Below are 19,832 nucleotides of genomic sequence, written 5' to 3'. Positions count from 1 at the left end.
CATAGCTCCAGCCTCAGCTTGCCAGCCGGAAAATGGGCAGGAAGGAAAAAAAAGAGAATTTGGATTATCAATAGCCTACTGTAGTTCTGAAAATGTTTTTTTTCCAGATGTCATGTATGAAAAGACCCAAACTGATCACTTGAAGCGGATTGCTTGATTAACCACAATAACTATACGATGACCGTGTGTACTATTGGACAGTCCTGGACTGTCAGAGTAATAACTTTGCATCATTAATTAATATACAGTAGGTAATGGAGGTAAACAGCAAACAGCTAACTTTCTAACTATGTATTTGTTCCGTTTCCTTCAGGTGATGAGCTTCATCTCTCTCTGAGTGGGATCCTGCTTTTTGGGCACCAGCTCACCCATTCCCCATACCCACCCACACAAGTTATTTCAGCGTGGCTCAGCTCTCGTCACTGGACTTCAACTTGGGGACCTGAACCTCACAGATCGCCAATGCTAACAAGGAACTGCCTGCTGCTGTTCCTTTGGATTCTCGTCGACGAAGGCTCCGTCTCTTCTTTACGTCCACCTTCGTCGGCACTGGGACGGAGCAGGCCGGGGCGGGAGCACGCCAGAGGCTTGGTGGGCCCGATGAGGAATGGGGCGTCTGGATTTCAACGGGTCAAAAGGGGCTGGGTGTGGAACCAGTTCTTTGTACTGGAGGAGTACATGGGGTCAGACCCGCAGTACGTGGGCAAGGTAAAAAGCCTTATTTTTCCAGCTTTTTATGGTGCAGGAGAAGTCATAAATCACATAGTGAGGAGCTCAGGAGAAATTGAATTGGTGGTAAATGGAGGGAGCGATAGAATGTGAGGGCGATAAAATAGAAGAAAAGGAACAGAAAAGCACTAATATATAGCGTTTGAACTACTTTGGCTTCAGATGGGCAATATCAACTACATAAAATATCACAATATGTTTATTTATAATTTATACTTGTATAAAAGCACTATGTCACAATCATTTGGGCAAGGCTGTCCTTCTGAAACAAAACAACATACTAATACATTCACACTGCACCATCTCTGATGGCAACTGTTGCCCATTTTCATTTGGCCCCTGGAACTAAGCCTGGACGTTTTTAATCTAATAATGCTCTTGTTGTAAAGATGTCCCTGTTTGTTCGTGTTTTAAGACATTAATGGTCTCAGGCTTTGGAGGAAAATCTGTACATGCTAATGGCGCTGTGCGTTCATTTCTATGTTGGACTAAACATGACATTGAAGTGGTGAGAGAATCGATGGTCCGGTAGAAATAAATTGAAATTAAGCTGTCAGAACATCACAGTTATGAGCCTGTGGATATGCTGACAGCAATAAAAAGACAGCATAGAGGGCCGATAGCCTGAACTGAATCCAGACTGAGATATACATCCCGTCAGACACACTTTTTCTGTCCCCACTCAAACCTCGGCCATCTTGGTTTTTAGTGATTCTATATTTTCTTTGGTCTCTGCTGTGGCTTAACATATTTATGAGTAAACTCTGTTGGGTTTTAAGGCTAAAGTTGTAATTTGGCACTCCTGGCTTACGTAGGATAATAGTAAGACTGACTTATCTGCCCGAGTGCCGCTGCAATCAGCCCTGACAAGCCATGCTGTTTGTGGAAGTCTCTGAGGCTAAGAGCTGCTGTCTGCTGCCCTCCTAAATCACTTAATCCTGGGCTGCTGCACTGCTTCAAAATAATTGACTGATTCTTCGCCATATGAAAAGCATTTGTAGATGAGATCCTCGGACCTTTGTCAGGACAACCTTAAGGGAAGGGCTTCTGCTCCGAAATGATCGTAGCTTTACCGGGATACAAGTTAAACAGAATGCCTGGAGACTGGGAGAGCAGGCTGTTAGTGATATGTCTTCCAAGGAGTTATCAGGTACTGTCAGAGGCTTGTGAGGGTAACACGTGAGTCTCCGTGCAATGAATGCTCGTGCTATAATAAATCAATGCCTTATTGTGATAATGTATTCACTCTACAGTGTAAACACGATTTCCATTCACTGACCTGCAGATAGCGGCGCTATAGTGGTTCAAGGGACTACTGACCAACCATAGGAATAAGAAATGATCTAAATTATTTTAGGATTATTTCTTAGGTGTCAGCATTCATTTCTTTCAGTGACTGGATTCAAGAAGAACTCACTTTTCCCCTCTACACGTTTCTTTCTTCGAGCATTAGGAGCTCTTTCCAATCATGTCCGCGATTACCTGAGCAGTTATGGTTGGTTTGCTTGAAATGAAAGTTATGCGACTATTTCACTCATTGGTTCTCATTTATCAGTTAATTAGCACACCAGATGGCTGCTGTCTAAAATAGCAGCAACAACCTTAAGAACACACTTATTAATCAGACACTTATGATATTGTAATTCATGTCCATACATTCTGCTCAGAGTAAACGCATGTTTTTATTGTTAAAGCAAATATTTCAATACAAATGCAATCATTTATTTGCTATTTTAACTTGTTTTTTATGTACATTACACAAATAGCCACTATAGATGACAATAACAAAGCTAGAAAGATAACATCTAGAATTTGTGATAGTTTGTACCGACTTCAGGATGGTTGAAATTATTTTTCAGGACTCTCTTTGAAGGTGGTGAAAAGAGTTAGTCTGGAGCCTTGCTGTAAATTGATCATTCTGTAAGCCCCGCCCCTTGCTGCTACTCTGTCAAGCTGTCAGAGCTAACATGGAGCCCACACTGTCACTAACTGAATACATACTATCTAGGTCTAATTTTTGGGAAAAAGAAAAAGCGATTTCACAGAGAAGCAGACAGAAGGGTATACAATAGTCCTTTGAAGGATATATTCAGGATGTCAAACTGATTCAGCAGCGAAAACAGGTCAAACAGATAAAGAGAGAAGCTAAAGCTACAGATCACCAGGTGACCGAGACACTGTTCCTGTAAAGCGGAGTAGGTCTTTATTCACTGTTATTATCAAAAAACAAAAGCAGCATACATTCAGTATACCTTCAGAGGCTAGCGCAGCATAGATATGCTATCGTACGTACTCTGCTAATCTTAGCTCCACAGGTGTATCTCTAGTCTTTATCAGTTGAATCGTGCAATTCTTTTTTTAACTGCATCATTGTTAAAAGAGCAAGACACATGCAACACACATGCATTCTGTATGATGTCAGCGCTGACATCATACAGAATACAAGACAACCACTGACAGAGGAAGTGAGGAGGGGGACAACAACTAATGAGTGGAGCTTCAGAGTACAGGTGTTACGGATCAAATGGTTTGCCTATTAACTGGCGTCTGGATGCACCACTGGTTGCTTGTAGTGACGGCAGATGTTTGGAGACAACATGATAACATTTGGTTGTCCTTGTGAATGCCCAATCGTTTTATTTTCATTCAAATTCCAAAACATACTCATCCGAGTCTGAGACTGCACTGAACCCGTCAACAGCCAGAAGTATTCAGGCCCATGTTGTGCATTGTTATCACCATACCTAACATAACGTAAATTATCTAATGCTACTCCATTTGGCCATACCAAATTCACTTGTTTCATTTTAGTCTCTGCAAAAGGTAGGACGATCTTTGAGTAAGGGGACATCTTATCAGTCTCAAGAAAAACAAAGTGGAAGTGAGAGAGCTGCAGCTGCAGCGCACCAATATACTTGCATTCATGGTGAATGCATTAAAACCGTCCTGATCGAGCTGACAATAGATATCTATACAGAACAGAGCTGACGGAGAAGAGCTAGCGATGGACTTGGCTAAGTTATCAGAAGGATAGACCTGTGACTTTTGACTTGAAATGGCTACATTTGTGAAAATTTAAGGCAAAAAACATTGATCCAACACCTTTACTGTATCAATTTGTAGATTTTCCACATGAAAAAAATCTCTAGAAGAGTAGGATTCAACCTTTTTTTCCTATGGTCGAATAAAGTAGCCGCAACAAAAATCGCAATAAATCCTATCAACTCAACAAGAATTGCAAAACACAAAATATTGCAATACATATTCGAATCACCACCCGGCATCGTAATTGTATTGATTTGGGATTTAAGCTCAGAGTCCCAATTTACTTTAAAGTCTGGTCAATGCTGGACTTTTGAGGAAAGTGAGAAGAAGATATTAACAATAAATTGATCAGTTGATCAACTGAAAAAGTATCCCCAACTATTTAAAATGAACATTTGTAATGAAAGAACACGTTAGTTGCAGCTCTTTACATTTTGACAGAGATACAAATTGAGCAGAATATTTCGCAGTTGAAAAGTTAACTCGTCAGTGCTGCTTGATGTAAAGGTGACATGTTTAAATCACCTCAAGGCTAGTTTGGCATTTCTGTACTGAATTTTTATTGCATGACAACAATACTGATATCTGGAACATCAGCATATTGAATGAATTATTATGATTGCATATTATTAAAACATACATCCACAGTTTATTTATGTGTACCTTCTCATGTTGCAATCACATGAGGTAGAGGTAAAGAAGATTAGTCCTAAAAACATCCATTTTTCCAGGCTGTGGTCTATTTCAGATTAATGAGTGCAAGCAAAGCAACATTTCTTTTCTTCTGCGACACCAAGAGAAAAATATGCCATGACTGCATTTCCACTTGTTTTGGTGGTACGCTATGACTACAAAATAAAGAGAATGAATTTAGACTCTGGCTTTTATACCATTTAATGAATGCGACCCAATTTGAGAAATAAAACTGCAAAAAACAACAATATTCATTTGACACAGACTAAATCTTGATATTTATGCCAGAATGTATATATTATTGCTTCTTGGTCAGTTAAATTGAGGTGGAAACTTATTCGACACATATAGACTCGGAGCCTGTTAGAAAACCTACAGTCAGGCCTCAGACTGAGAGCTGCTACTTGCACTGCTTACTTAATTGCCCTCTTTGCTCCCTGAGGTGCAAATAAGGTCATGACAAGATTCAGTGTGGTGTTTAGCACGACTAGTCCCTCCTGCATCCATTAAGAAGGGAGCAACTGCTCCGGGGCCTTGCTCAAGGGCAACTGAACTGCAGTTGTTAAGAAAGGTGGTTACTGCATTTTTTCCTAAACCTCAGTGTCTCGAGAGTCTCTGAGGCAATAAGATTCCTCCATGGAAAATGCAACCAGAAACTTAGAGTGAATCAAATGTAATTGCAGTTATACTGCAACAAAGGGGTTCAAGTTTATTGTGAGGCTGGGAGTTGTCTGATTGTAACATTTTCTTTGCCAAAAACCATGATGGCAATGGCAAAAAAAAAAAAAAAAAAAAATCAAGATAGCAAGAGTCAGAATGGCAAACTGAAGGCATTAAAACCGTTGTCCACACACCAATGGGTGACGTCAGGGTGAGTAGGTCCACTTATATACTCATACGCAGTCTAGGTTGACTCCGTACTTCCAATGCCATTAACAATAAATAAACTGTGAGAAATCATAAATTTATGACTGTCTTCCTCTAACGTTTTTAAAAGATATAAATAAAGACCCGCAGGAACATATTTATTAATAGAACTCACTTTGAGCACAACCATTTCACATTGAATACAAGCCCACATGCTGTGAAACCTCCGACAATCTCCTGGTGACAACAACCACATTATTGCAGATTAGCAATTAAAGCCCAGAAGGCTTAAGGGGGTAAATGTAACAACCCTGTGCGCTCACAATTGGATAATGCTGGGGCCTTTCCTATGCTGAGCAGTGATTATCTGCAAGAAAAATCTGCCATTAGTGGTGTGTCTGTATATAAAGCCAAGCCGCCTCATCTCACCCTCTATTAAACTCTCTGCAGCTATTTTCACCATTCGTTTCTAGCATCAAGGCACTCTCCATTTGAACATAATGGTCATAAATTGCTGTTTGACATATTGTCTCTATTATTAAAGTAATTTGGCAATTCGGAATTCACTTAAAGGAATGGTGCTAGTCATTTCTGCGCAGGGCAAATATAATGAGCACTTACGACCGGTGGGGTTTCTTCTGCTGAGATTCCATTGAGTCTATATGTGGCTTTGCTGTTGTAAACATTACTGTTGCTGCTCCAGAAACATTTAGTTGTATTTAACATCGAATATAATAAAAGTTATTTTTACTTTAAATATGTTAAGAAGCGCTTATTTAGTAATAAAAAGGAACCGACAAGAGTATTGTAACGAAAAGAGTCAATATAATCCTAACAATACCCGTCCCTACAAATTATACACAACAGCACTGAAGGTTAAAGACAAATCCAATCAGTTTAGACAGTCACACTTAGGAAAAGGAAAGGGGGAAAAGTCTCAGTACCCTTTACTGCAATACAGAGCATGTGATGGCATGCAGTGGCATGCTCCAATGCCCCGTTTCACACACTGGCAGACAAAAGGTCGCTTATTTAAATACAAGTCAATAAACCACTTCTTCCTAGAAAGGGCAGCCCCGTTTCTCCCACAACTTGTTTATTCCTTGGCTTCCTGGCTGACAAGGAAGGACCATCCTTCTCTTTATTGATGGCTCTTCCTCTCAGTCCCACCCCACACCTGGCTGAGATTTATTACCGACGTGGAGCCCGCAATTTAATCTTTCAATGAGGATCTATAAGAAGGACATAAAATACGTTTCAACAAGACGTATGCACCAGGCCCAACAAAGACGGATTCCAGCACCCGTCCGGATGAAATTTACCGGCCCTGCTGGTGATACCGTGTTACACACTGTTAAATATAGTTCAGTTTAAGTGCTCAACTGTAAAATGGATGAAAACCTGAAGAGGCCTGTATAAAAGCAGCAAACCTGTTTACACACTACGGTGATTATAGCTGCCGTTGCAAAATACTTCAGCTGGACTGACTGCAAAGCCAGCAGGTAATTAACACTGACTGCAAAATCACAGGCTTTGTAACTTGATTGCTTTGCACTGTCCTGTGCAGAGGTCTATTCAGGTGCATACAGCGGAGCGAGTCGACTACGTGCAGAGTCTGACAGGCAAACAATAATCTCGTTGATCTATCCATGACATCCTTGAAGCATGCTTGAAGTAGTGACTGATTTTCTGACATAAATAATGTGGACGGGGAACAAGTAGCACACAAATACATCCTATATCGGCATGAACCCTTGACTCCATTGTTAATGCAGTGATTTAATGGTATGTATACACAGAATATCGGTTTAAATGCCAGTAAAAAAACTGCAGTACAATGTGTGGATCTGTGTATTAAACGCTCTCCGATGAAATGACGTGATCCTTCTCCCTAAATTCATGTGGAAATGTGCCGTAGTGATTCACTGTCAAGTGCAAAGTAATGTGAAAGGATCGCTCTCCTGCAGGTTTTGCATGAGGTGTGCCAGTGATTCAGCAGCTCGTTAGGACATATTAAGAGGTTGAGGGCCTTTACAATTGTATTGCGTGTTGATGATGAATGTCGCGGGGAAATTCTGAGAAGAACATGCGAAATAAAAGCTAATGACACCATTCATCTGTCCTGCCAAAGTAATATATTTCACATATTTTGTCCTCGTGGATAATGGACTTTCCTCCTGAATTGCCTGGATCATATTTCCAAACGGTGTGCTAATGCCCCCAATCAGTATCACTTACTACCCTGGTCAACATTTTCCATTTGTTCCTTGACATTGATGGGCAATATTGTTGAGATTCTGGGTAGAAAATTGCATTCTGTATGTTGTATCAATATCACTGGATAGTTTAATCAAGTGTGATATGAGAAAGGGGAATCAAGCCTTAACCATGGCCTCTGAGATCAATAACAATCATGTACATTAATGTGATGTGTCAAAAATCATTCTTGTACCATGTTATTGGCTATGCAAAAGATAACCTCACATGAAAACACGTTTTTTGGAAAGGTTTTGTAATGTATGCTGAAGCTGCTGATGTAATCCTGTTAGTTCCTCAGATTGTTGACATAGGTAGCCGTTATATCAACAGCCATGTTTATGGATTCTGATGAACACCTGTCAGCAACTGCAGGTGAGACGCACTGAATTTAAATTGCTGTAATATAGTTTCAGAGGTAGCAGCTCAGGAGCTTCAACCTCAACTATAGATGTGTCAATCAATCAAATGTGGTCCTCTCTCCCTCACACTCATCACGAACATACATACACACACATCCCTACATGTTTTCTTATGTTGCATATAAACCTCCTGTGTGTGTGTGCATCTGCCCCAATTACCTGACTGAGGCATGACACAACCCAGATAGCATCCTCCGAGCTGTCAGCAGCAAAGAAACGGCCCGCGAGCCAATATCGATCAGCTATAATAAGCCCCGGGGCGTTTGACACAGAGTTTACTTTCCATCAGCAGCTCCCCGGCGCACCGACCGCCCGCCAAAACTTACCATGCAAGCAGTCGTGATGCGGTATGACAGGGCACCAGCAAGACAATGCAAAAACTCGGAACATATACTGACACTCTGTCATCACTGGGTTGAACGCTTCTTGGATTGAAGGGTGGCGTCAGAACTAATAATGAACAGCAGCATAAAAATAAATCCATGACAGCGGTCGGGCCAGGGAAGCACAGAACGCCCCAACGGATGCAGAATGATTTACACTGATTAACAGCACGTTGTAGGAATACGGAGTGTTTTTTTCATAAAGCGTGATATGGATCAGAATGAATTTATTCACACACTTTTATAAATATACAATATGACTTGTGGCATCAGTAGGGTTTACATATTTATACTGCTCCAACAAGGTGCAGGACAAGATGTGCGTTTGTGTTTGTATGTTTGTAGGCTAGACAAGGAGACTTTAGTTAGTGTGTTAGTGTCGTCACAATACCAAAATGAAGACTTCAGTACGACACCCTGCCTACATATCCGTTTTTAACAGCAGGCTATTGCCCTACATGTCGAGTAACGTGGCTCGTTGTGGCTCTAGTGTAGTGTAGCAGGCGGCTGCCTCGCTCACTGGGACCGTCTGATAGGTCGCTGACGTTACTGCTTTATTCAAGATCTAATTGATTGTATTGAAATGAGGCAATCATCTATGTGTCTGTGTCTGATTAACGCAAAACTAGGTAGCGCCATCATGAAAGCAACAAATACATTAAATTATCCATTTTGGTTTGTGATTATTGTTTTTTTTTCTTTAAAGAGGAGAACACAGGACAAATGCTTTACAGTGCATTCATGTTTTAGATTGAAGACAATGCTATTTAATCTCTGTTGAACTGTACATGACATAATCCACACATTTATTTAGACTAAAGTATGTTGCGACCCTTTTCAGACTGTGTACTGATGGGTGGATGTAGTCGCTGGTGTACGAGGTTGCTGGGGCGTTCAAGTATGACACCGTCGGCTCCCTATCGGAGACGACTCGCGGTCTCCATACGCATTCCTGAGAGGAGCGCCACATTATCCTGGCTGCAGAAATCCAATTACAGCATTTTCTACAGAGGTTGGCTACATTCTCCTCCGAAATCACTCAAATGAATCAATATGCGGGTTTACTGCATAACAAATGAGAAGCTGTGTGCTGCAAACCCTGGAAGTGTAACCGGGAACGCCACCGAGCCAAGAATTCCCCCGTATGGCGCAATCACTGACCTAAGTGTGTGACTGTTTCACAGCCAGCAGAGATGAGCCATCATTCTTCCCCGTAGTTGAGCAGCTTCGGTCAATACAAGTATTTTCCCTAATAGCAGGTGAGTAATGGGCCTGCCGATATTTGTTTTGACAACAATGCTGATGCACTGGGCTCTGCATTGCCTCTACTGCTCCAGACAGGGCAAGATGGCCTGATATCTAGAGAGATCTGTGGAAGAGCAGAGGTCACGGCTTTGAAGGCTACAACCTCCAATGCAATGTCCATAAACAGCTACAAATCCGGGCAAGAATGAGGCGAAGAAAGACTCTGAACAACAGCAGCTACATGATCACTGAAACATTGTTTCACAAAGGCATTAACTAACCGGCCAAAAATGCTAAACGTTTAATGGTCTCGGAAAATGTGTGAAGACTGAGACGACGAAAACAACAGAAAAACACCTTGAATGCAAACATCATTACTCAAAACAGATGGTGCGAGTTTGGCTGGTAACAGGAATCTTACTTCATTTCATAGCACTACCCGTTTCTTTTTACAGCTGCCGCCATGTCAACTGGTACCCGGAGCCAAGCGTCTTGCTAATTACGCTTATCATGAAAAATGGAGCGTGAAGACATGCTCGCCGTAATACGGGTGCATACGATCACAGCGTCTGTACGAGCCGGCTCCCGCTCACTCATTCCTCATTCGTGTTAACCACATTTGCTTTTGGGATCGACGCACGGTTATCACTGAAGCCATCATTTGAATTCTGCACACAGGATCCCCTTTTTGTCCATGCGATTGTTATAAATTGTGAACAACTGTTACGGGAGAGGAATGGACATGTCTTCTCTTTGCTCTTTGGTGAAGTCCCTCTTTCTTTTGACGTTCCTTTAAAGGCGGCTGTGATTCTGCCTCTCGTCTATTGAGCCCACTGAGTGGTTTGTAGTTTAAAAGAAGCCCTCGCCTGCCTCCCTGTTAATGAATCTTTTTTTTTTATATAATTAATTACCATTGTTAGAGTAATGGGATTTATAATGAATATCAGTCAACTTTCACTTGGCCTATAATTAATGAGGCAATGTGCATATGCTTTTCAATGTTTGCATTTCTTCTTCATCTGTAACTGTGCAGAGTGTTTTGCAGGTGCCTCTCCTGGGTACTTGTATTGAATAAACTGCAAACGGGAAAAATAGGCTCCAATTTTTTTTTCTTTTTCTGGTCAGTCAAAGGACAACCACATACAAACACCCCATTAATCATAAATACAAAGTGATAATTCATCCAGCAGTACACACAAACATCAGTCTGCCCATGTTACAGAGTACACTAATCCGGCTTCAGGTCATGCAAGTACTTTGGGCTGATGATTATTATTATTATTATTATTATTATTATTATTATTATTATTAGGACTGAACAGCTCGAGGAGCTATCAATACACAGCAGTAATTATTATTTACATGGAAATGGTAACATATGATGAACACCTAAGCAGTAGTATGCAATCAAGAAACAACTGCCCTGCAACAGCTGCTGCTGGGAAACTAGCAACGCTTCAGACAGGTGTTGATTAAGCTCTACAAGGTACAGACTTCATTGTCAGATGTCTGTTATTTTGTCCATTGGGAGTGGGTGACAGAGACATATGAACATATTGTGATCCAATGCCTGTATCAAAGAATTCTCAACAAAATAGATTTTCACAACAGTATTTGTTGCAGTGTGTATGAGTGACATGTCTTCTGTCAGCAACGCGTTTGTCTCGGCTCGGTCTGACAAGTAAAAGATTGCGGGCCCCATTATGCCTCCATTGTTGCTACAGTCCATCTGCCACTCTGATCTCTCCTGCTACGCCTCAAGCAGAAAGGAGCGACAACTTTCACCACGCTCTCAAAAGGGACTGCTGCTCACATGGTGTCGTCATGTCGTCGGCCTGATGGGACAGAAAGCCCACTGAATGACGCTGTGGATCATGTGAATGGATTGTAGAAAGATTACGGGATTACAAAAACAAACTAGGGTTTGATGTAAGCATGGGGCGCCGGGAACGCACCGTGTTTTATTAAAGACAAGAGCACACCTCGAAGCACAAGTTCCTGGGGAGCACCGGAGGGCAACACCACTCTAACCAGACTGCTGACAGACAAAAGGCCCACAGGAAATAGTTTGCTCTCATTTGGCTCGACTGAAAATGCAGTTGCCGGATGATTGTATTCTGTCTGTATCATCTTTGGCTACAAAAAAAACTAAAAACATCTTCTGGTGTATCGACACTTTACAAGTCAAAGCTTGTAAATGAGAACACTTAAGAAGACTCGTACCACTCTCGCTCACTTTTTGTTTGTCAAGGATTTACACACACATGGCTGAAATCTCAGTGGGTTTGTGTGAGTAATTATTCCTCTGCTGCCTCACCTACAGACGTGCCAGACGCTTCGTTTCACACAACCACACGGTGACAGAGTACTACGGTCATTACTGCTCCAATAAGCACTTCACAGCTTTTTTTTTTGCTTTTTTTTTCCCTGATGGGAGCACTTTAATTAGAGAGGGGGCTCTCTGCCCAATTTTACAGTAGACGGTGTAACCCATTTCCAACAACGCCAGATACAAAGAAACAGTTGGCAACAACACACACAAGATAATGGTACAGTGACCAAGATAATGGAATGACGGACTGAACCCAAGCAGCATTGACAAGATCAGAATAGAGAAGAAGAATAGATGTATGCACAGAAGACATGCTTGGTGTACATGTGCTGCAGGTCAATCCATCACAGTAACTATTTGTAACTTGCCATCAAAGCTTCTTCCCGGGAATAAAACACTCCTGCACTAGTGCAAGTACATTTCACAAGTCGGTGGGACAAAACCATGACATACATACATGACATGCATGCAGACAGGCAACTGGGTGGTGCAGCGACCAACACTTGCATCATGAGACGGCGGCCAAGCAGCACATAATAGAATAGAAACACATTATCCTACTCTATTTGTAGTCAGAGGTGTGTGCGAAAAAAGACACGTCAAACAAGCAATGCAAGATTTGTGATCAGCAAACAATTCACACAACAGGCAAATGAGTGGCACCGCAGCCAGCCAGCCACAGCCTAGTGGAACAGCAGCATAGCACGGAACACATCAGCATAGCATGGAACACATCAGCATAGCATGAATGAACACATCAGAATGGAATAGAACATGGAATAGAATGTCACCACCAAATACATGCCTGTGCATATGTGCCACACTCAAACAAGCACATCAGGCTGGGCAACATGTTTGACATAAATATGATTTTTTTTTTTCCCAATATCATGATGAGTGAATTCAAGGTCACACAAATAAATAGGCTCTAGACTTTGATGAATGCATTAGATGGAGTTGCACTGCATTACGTCAGACAACATCAGCAAGTCATGTTGTTAGCCTCAGACATGATACTTTAATGACATAATGTTACTAGAATCCTGTTATACACACACAACAGTCCCTCTGCAGGGCAATGCATAGTGATGAGTTATCGCCCAGCCCTTCATGTACTCTCACCACACACACACACGTAGCAAATGTAACCACAGCAAGCAGCAGAATAATGATCAGCACGGCGGCTTTTCACCAAGCAGCACTGTATGCAACAGGAAAAAAAAGACCTGTCGGCCTCCAAGAATTATGGAATATTATCCTACTTGTATGAAGTCACGAGCCACCCTGTCCACAGCCAGCTCCTCATCCTCGGAATCCCGTGTTGACGTGAGGCCTACCTGGAGATGTCCACTGAAGTTTACCCTCCGCAGTTGTGTCCTTTTTAAGTTCAGGTGCAGAACAAGAAGCGGTTCTTCTGCGTGTACTGGTCCCGTCACTCATTCCGGTATTAGTTTAACGTGTCCGAGTGGGAAACCGCCACAATGTAACGTTGAACTCGCGATGTAAAGTTAAGCACGGACGTTTACCTGCGTGGCTTTTGACTTCAACGCGTCCACCTGGAAGTAGATTTCTTCCCCTGGAAGTGAGGAGGGGAATCCCCAAATTGTCTGACATAACGATGGCCCCCTCGCTCGGTTCCATTTCTTTTGAACTCCCTCGTTTTGTCTCCTTCTTGTAGCAAGGGTACAAAGTGTTGGCTGGATTGAATAATACGATAAACACCCTGGGGTTAACGCGACACTATTTTCCCGTTGTTCATGTTAATCACAGTGTGCCATAAATGGGGATATTTACCATTAAGCTGGTACAATTCTAAACTTCAGGATAACACTAATACTAATAATTATGTTACCCCTCAGTTTAGTGTCCACAATTCAATTGTAGATAATAAACATTCTAAATACGCTACATTGAGATACATGCTATATTGCATATTGCATGTATCTTAATTAACAAGTGTATCATGGTAAATTGGTGAGTATGGATTATTAGTAATTTAAGTTTGCAATCTACGTTGATACATTGGTTTTGATTGTATTTATGTATTATTATTTTTTACAGAGGAGCAGTATATTGTCCACAGTATTTATAAAGACAATACTAATAATCTACATTTCAGATTTTGTGCTCATTGCATACATTGTTGTGAGACCTAGTTGTCATGCAACAAGGGTCATACTTTGTACATTTGAATATCGATGAATAATGCATTATGGGTGAGAACATCATAATGCCCTGCTATGCTTGTGTGAACTGGGCAATTTGCACCGAATCACCAACTTCTCCCTGTGTGTCTGCGCTTGTGTCTGCGTGTCTTGGTTTGTGTTCAGTAGTAACCTACAGAGAATTTATAGCTGCATCCCAAACATCCTCTCCTCTCCATGGCTGCAATTATCACAGAGATACACCGGATAATTGGCCGTGTGCAAATGACAGCTTATTTACCTGTGGGGCAGAAAGAAAGAGACTGTACAACTACAAAAAGAAAGACAGTGTCAGTGTGAGGACTCATTCAGTCATTAGCTAGTGCATGGCAGCTGCACCATGGTCGAGGTTAGCGAAAGCTCGCGGCTATGGCACTACATGCAACTAAATCATTTAGATAAGGACAGGGAAAGATTGTGGTCGGTGTGACGGGAGGCAAATCTCACCAGCATCAAATTGTCCTGCGTTGGCCCTGAACATTGGCATTGGGCATGAACATGATATTGTTATATTATATAATCATGTATACGGCCCAATATGGACGTAATCCAAGGCTAATAAATCAGAATGTGATTACAGGAAAGACACGGTTTGAAGCCAGCATACCAACAGTCCCAATAACCAATCAGATGAGTTTGACAAAACATCCCAAAGCATCCGAAAAAAAAGTAGCCGTGGCCATTAGCAGTGCTAGAAAATAACCCAAAGTCAGTCCTAAAGTGTAGAATTAGAGGTGGCTAAATGCCCCTGCTTCAGTGCTTAACATATCTGTACTTATCTCTAAGAATAATACTGCTGTTCAACGGTGTAGGTGGAAACTCCATGCCATTGATAAGAAGGCAAAACATCCTCATCCATGTATGGTGATGACCACGTTGCATTAGACCCCTTAAATATTTAAAAGGCTTTGAATTGTATGACTGATCTCCCCCGGGGAGGTAAACATAACTATGTCAATAGGCTTTCTGCCACTGGCCCAGAGTGTGTTTGTCTTGTACAAAGAGAGCTGCCGTGGCCTTGGATCTATATTAACAAAGATGTTCTCTGGCTGCAGTAGGGAGATTTGGCAACTCTGAGAGTCATCTGGTCACAGACCTCCGCTGTCAGGCGACAGTATTAGAAATTGTTCTCGTCTAGTATTTACCTCTATTTTTCACAGCCCGATCTGTGCCACTTTGAGGGGAAAAAAACCATCTCGCAGAAGATATTGGAGTCCTCCCTGAATAGAAATGGTCCATGATGTTGATGAGTTATCACTGCAGCGTAATTGCACAGAGAAGGATACATTATTTATGAGAGATTTAGCCTCATTAATCTGTGAAATGTTCTGAAAGTACGATCATTTCATTTTTCCTCATGAGTTAGTGTTTTGCAGATCTTTGCAGAGACATGAATTTGCTCTTTGATGCGCAGCCAGTTTCCTTGACTGTCTTCATGAAATAGTGTTCTTTGACAGCTCTTCCCCAGTGCTTACAATGAATCATTATCTGTGCCAATGTTTGCACTCAACCTGTCTTTTCTTCTCTCTTTTGTCTTGCAGCTGCACACTGACCTCGATAGGGGGGACAGTGAGGTGAAGTACACTCTCTCGGGAGATGGGGCTGGCTCCATTTTCACAATTGACGCAACAACTGGGGACATCCATGCCTTAAGGAGCCTTGACAGGGAGGAGAAGCCTTACTACACCCTACGCGCCCAGGTTGTTGACATCGACACCAATAGGCCCCTAGAGCCTGAATCAGAATTTGTCATCAAGGTTCAAGACATCAACGACAATGAGCCAAAATTCTTGGAGGGACCATACACAGCCAGTGTCCCCGAGATGTCCCCAGTAGGTCAGTGACCATGTGTAGGGATTTGAGAAGCCAGTACTTTGCTTAATTAATAAGATTCATTTGCACTTTGTTTTCTCCTCTTGAACTACAGAATAAGAAAGTTTCAGGAACATCACAGGTACCACCAGAGGGGCAATGCTGCTCCCCACCAGATTTTGACATTTCCCAGCTCATTATTCTTGGTATGCCCTGAGTATTTCCCACAGCTTTATCTTTATACATTCCCCCCAAAGGGAGAACAGATCAACGTAATTTGCCGTAAGAATGGTTCCTCTTGATCTAAGCGCAGATGAAACCCTCAAATCTCTAACACTCAGCAGTCTCTAGAGTATGTATGAGTATGATAAGAAAAAAACAAGCCAGTGAACACTCATCATAAGCTGTACAACAGTTCAATAGAATCAGAGAAGCTTTCCTGTTTGTCATAAACACATCTAGAGGGTCTCGAACCCGCTGGCCGGACCTTCTGTGTGATGTTTGCACGTTCTCCCTGTGTTGGCGTGTCTTCCTCCCACAGTCCAAAGACACGCAGCTTAGCTTAATTGATGACTCTAAATTGCCCGTCAGTGTACATGTGAGCGTGAATGGTTATCTGTCTCTTTGTATCAACCCTGTGACAGTCTGGCAACCTGTCCAAGGTGTACCCTGCCTTCGCCCTATTTCAGCTGGGATAAGCTCCAGCCCCCCCGCGAGCCTGAATGGGATGAGCGGGTACAGATAATGGATGGATGGATGAATGGATGAATGAATGGATGGATGGATGGACATCTGGTGTGACCATGGAAGCAGAGTCCAGAGATCAGCTTAAAAATAAATAAAAAACATCCACAGAATGAATCAAGTAGACCAGTCATTCCCAAAGACTGAAGACGCGACATTTTCCAAAGAAACTTGCAAAATTTCTTCCATAGTCCTTTATTTAAAATTGTATATCTCCAGTACACCTTTAAGCCACATGAAGGAGTCTGAATATTTCCATTCATCTGATAATTGCAGCCTATTTATTAAATTGTATCTATAGCGGGCAATCTGTTTGTTTTACTGATGATAAAAAAGGATCAAAAATGAGAACCTTTCATTTAGATAATCACATGAATGTTGTTATCACCTTCCAAGTGAATTTACAAATAATTTTCAAAATGTTTCTATCCTTATTATAGGATGCATGCTTTATGTATAAGCTTTCTTTGTATGAATGGATACCTGCCATTAACTTCAAAAGGGTAATCCATTGATTAAGGGTTTCAGTTTCATTTAGTTGTTGTACTTGTGAGAGAGAGATTCAAAAAGAATTGTCAAAATAAAAAAGCAGAGGTAATGATATCCTGACTTTTAGTCCGTATGCTGCAGTTTTTGTCGGCCAACAGGAAGTTAGCATCGCTCTGGTTCCCCTGACATAAAGCCAATGGGATTTTTCCATTGGAATTTGGATTATTGCAGAAAATAAGCTCTGTGGCAAACACAAGTTTGTGATACTTACACGTTTTGTTCAGCAAGATAATCTCCACAAATGAACACCACTTTTATCTTTTTTGAGCATGAATGCATTTGGCAGAGGTAAGAAGCTAACATGAGGCTAATGCACAAACTGCACTACGTCGCATGAGTGTGAATATTCACAGGTGGAATAGCTGGCATTATGACGTTTAGAAGTCTTTATCCACTTGTTATCAACCGCCTTTTGTAAGACATGTAAAAACATCAAAACTCACAAGTGATGTATTTACTGATGTATTCAAAAAAACACATTGACTTTGAGACGAGGAAACAGGAAGTGGAACTCATTTCTGAGGTTTAGGACTCATTTTCTGCACTCTGTTATGAGTCATGCCCCCAAACCTCTGGAACCCACATTTCCCATAATCCAACAGGATAGCATCTTTCATTAGATGCCCCCTGTCTCATGTAGTGCATAGCATGGTATGTCAGATGCATGAAGCATAAATAAATTTAAATGAATGAACAAATAAGTCTAACTGCACAAATCCTTAAGTGCTCCTGTGTCATGGAACTAAAGATTTTGACTTATTAGAAAAGACTTAAGAGACAGTTGAAGCCATAAAAAAGTGGGAATGATAAGCATTGCAAAATGATGCAGTGCAGAGTGGCACCACTATAGGAAATATCCCAGCTGATAATACAGCTGTGAGTGCGATTCAGCCCCCCCCTCCCACACACACACACTTTTTGTGGGAAGTTATATAAAAAAGAATAATCAAACCAACTAATGTCCTTATCAATATTTCTAGCAGCAAGACTTGTGTGATCAATGGGTTCATTAACTGTTACTCTTGATGTTTTGGCTAGAATCCCCCTTTGGATGTTTTTTTTATGTTAGCAGGGAGAAACAAAAACTAAAAGGGAGAGATGCTGAGCATAAATATGCACTAATGGTTGGTAATGAAGACTATGGACAGATATTATGAAATCACTCATGGCAACAATCTCTTAGAGTTGTATGCAATTAGTTTATCCCTGAATCACTAAGAAAGTGACAGATTAAACAACAACAAAAACAATTTCAGTGAGTGATGAATTTGTTGATTTCACTCCTCGTCTCCAAACATTTCAAATAGTTAATATCAGATTTGTACATGCAACTCCACAGAAGTCCTCCCCACATTGGATCAGCCTTTCAGTTGCACTCCTCTCTTTCTCCTCATATTTTCATACAAAATCTGTATGCATTGTGTATTGTGCCATGTTAATTGGTTCCCCCTGCATTACATTTCAGTAATTTGTTGAATATTGTGATATAAACAATATTTAATTAAGTCAGATAGATAATCCATATTTTGCTGAACTCTGTATTCTCCTCCTGTGTTTATCAGCGATGACCTTTCAAGCCATTTCCTCCACCTAGCTCTCACTCACGCACCTGAATTTCCACAATTGCGTGAATAGAATTTAATCGTCTTGTTTATTGTCTCACACTGAGGAGAGAGGCTCTTGCCTTCGTCACCTGGATATGCGTGGGTGTCTACGAAGCTCAAAGGCATTTAAACTTTCCCTGCATCTGAGCTCACGTATCTGTGGATGTCCTCTCTCTAGCTGTACTGAAAAAACATGTTATTATTATATATAAACATGTATTATCTCATCTGGTGTTGATGTGTGTTGGAGTACGATGCTGTCCTTCCCTGGTACGTCTAATCAGGCACGCGTGGCTCTGTTAGGAAGAACTGAGACACTAATCTCTCTCACCTAATGTTTTAATGCCATTGTTACCGTCTGCTCAGACTGCAAAGCCTATTTAATGTACAGTAAGTTCTTTACAGACGACTAGGAGCTTACCGGAATTCAAAATGACCATGTAGATGTCCTCCCGGTCAGTGTCTCCTGTTCACATAAGTGCTCCGCAAACCCTGTGGTTGAAAAAACACAGCATGTTTGTGATTGACACGTGTGTACTGAGCTGTCTGCCTGTGAAGTCATCCGTGTTAAACTTGTCTGCCACCAGTCTTTCTAAAAAACCAGGCTTGTAGAGTTACAAAATAGTCCGGCTGACGAGGCACTTTTTTATTGGTTACCCCTCCCCTTAACCTGGAAACTTCGGATTGAGTCTGCTGAATTTAAATACATCGTGAATAAGTGTTCAATGCCAGCTAGTTAATGAGGATGAGCCAAACCTCCAACAATTAATTATTATGTCCTCTTACCCCAGCAGTTTGGAACACTGCCACTAACGCTATTCTTGCCGTGGCCCTTTGTTTTCTTAATGGTAGCATTGTTTAATGAATAGTCACACAAGAGCCTTTTCTTTTTTTTACCCTTCCTTTATTTGTTTTTTTAAATAATGGCCACTTAGTAATGCTACAAA

At 41.4% G+C, this 19,832-nt stretch overlaps 1 protein-coding gene across 1 annotated transcript in view; it reads left to right on the top strand.

Annotated features, from left to right (window-relative positions):
• The first annotated feature begins 317 nt into the window (after window positions 1-317).
• LOC116384874 (cadherin-12-like) overlaps window positions 318-19,832 on the top strand; it is a 55,883-nt gene continuing 36,368 nt past the window's right edge. The window contains exons 1-2 of the mRNA XM_031849881.1: window positions 318-708; window positions 15,718-16,012. Of these exons, the coding sequence (XP_031705741.1) occupies window positions 463-708; window positions 15,718-16,012 (541 nt within the window). The 5' untranslated portion in view covers window positions 318-462. The remainder of the gene's footprint in view (window positions 709-15,717; window positions 16,013-19,832) is intronic.

The sequence above is a fragment of the Anarrhichthys ocellatus genome, unplaced genomic scaffold (genome assembly GCF_004355925.1).
Source record: "Anarrhichthys ocellatus isolate YVR2014 unplaced genomic scaffold, GSC_Weel_1.0 scaffold10, whole genome shotgun sequence".
Classification (NCBI taxonomy): domain Eukaryota; kingdom Metazoa; phylum Chordata; class Actinopteri; order Perciformes; family Anarhichadidae; genus Anarrhichthys; species Anarrhichthys ocellatus.
The sequence above is the reverse complement of the archived record's forward strand: the minus strand, read 5'-3'. Positions and strand labels throughout refer to the sequence as shown.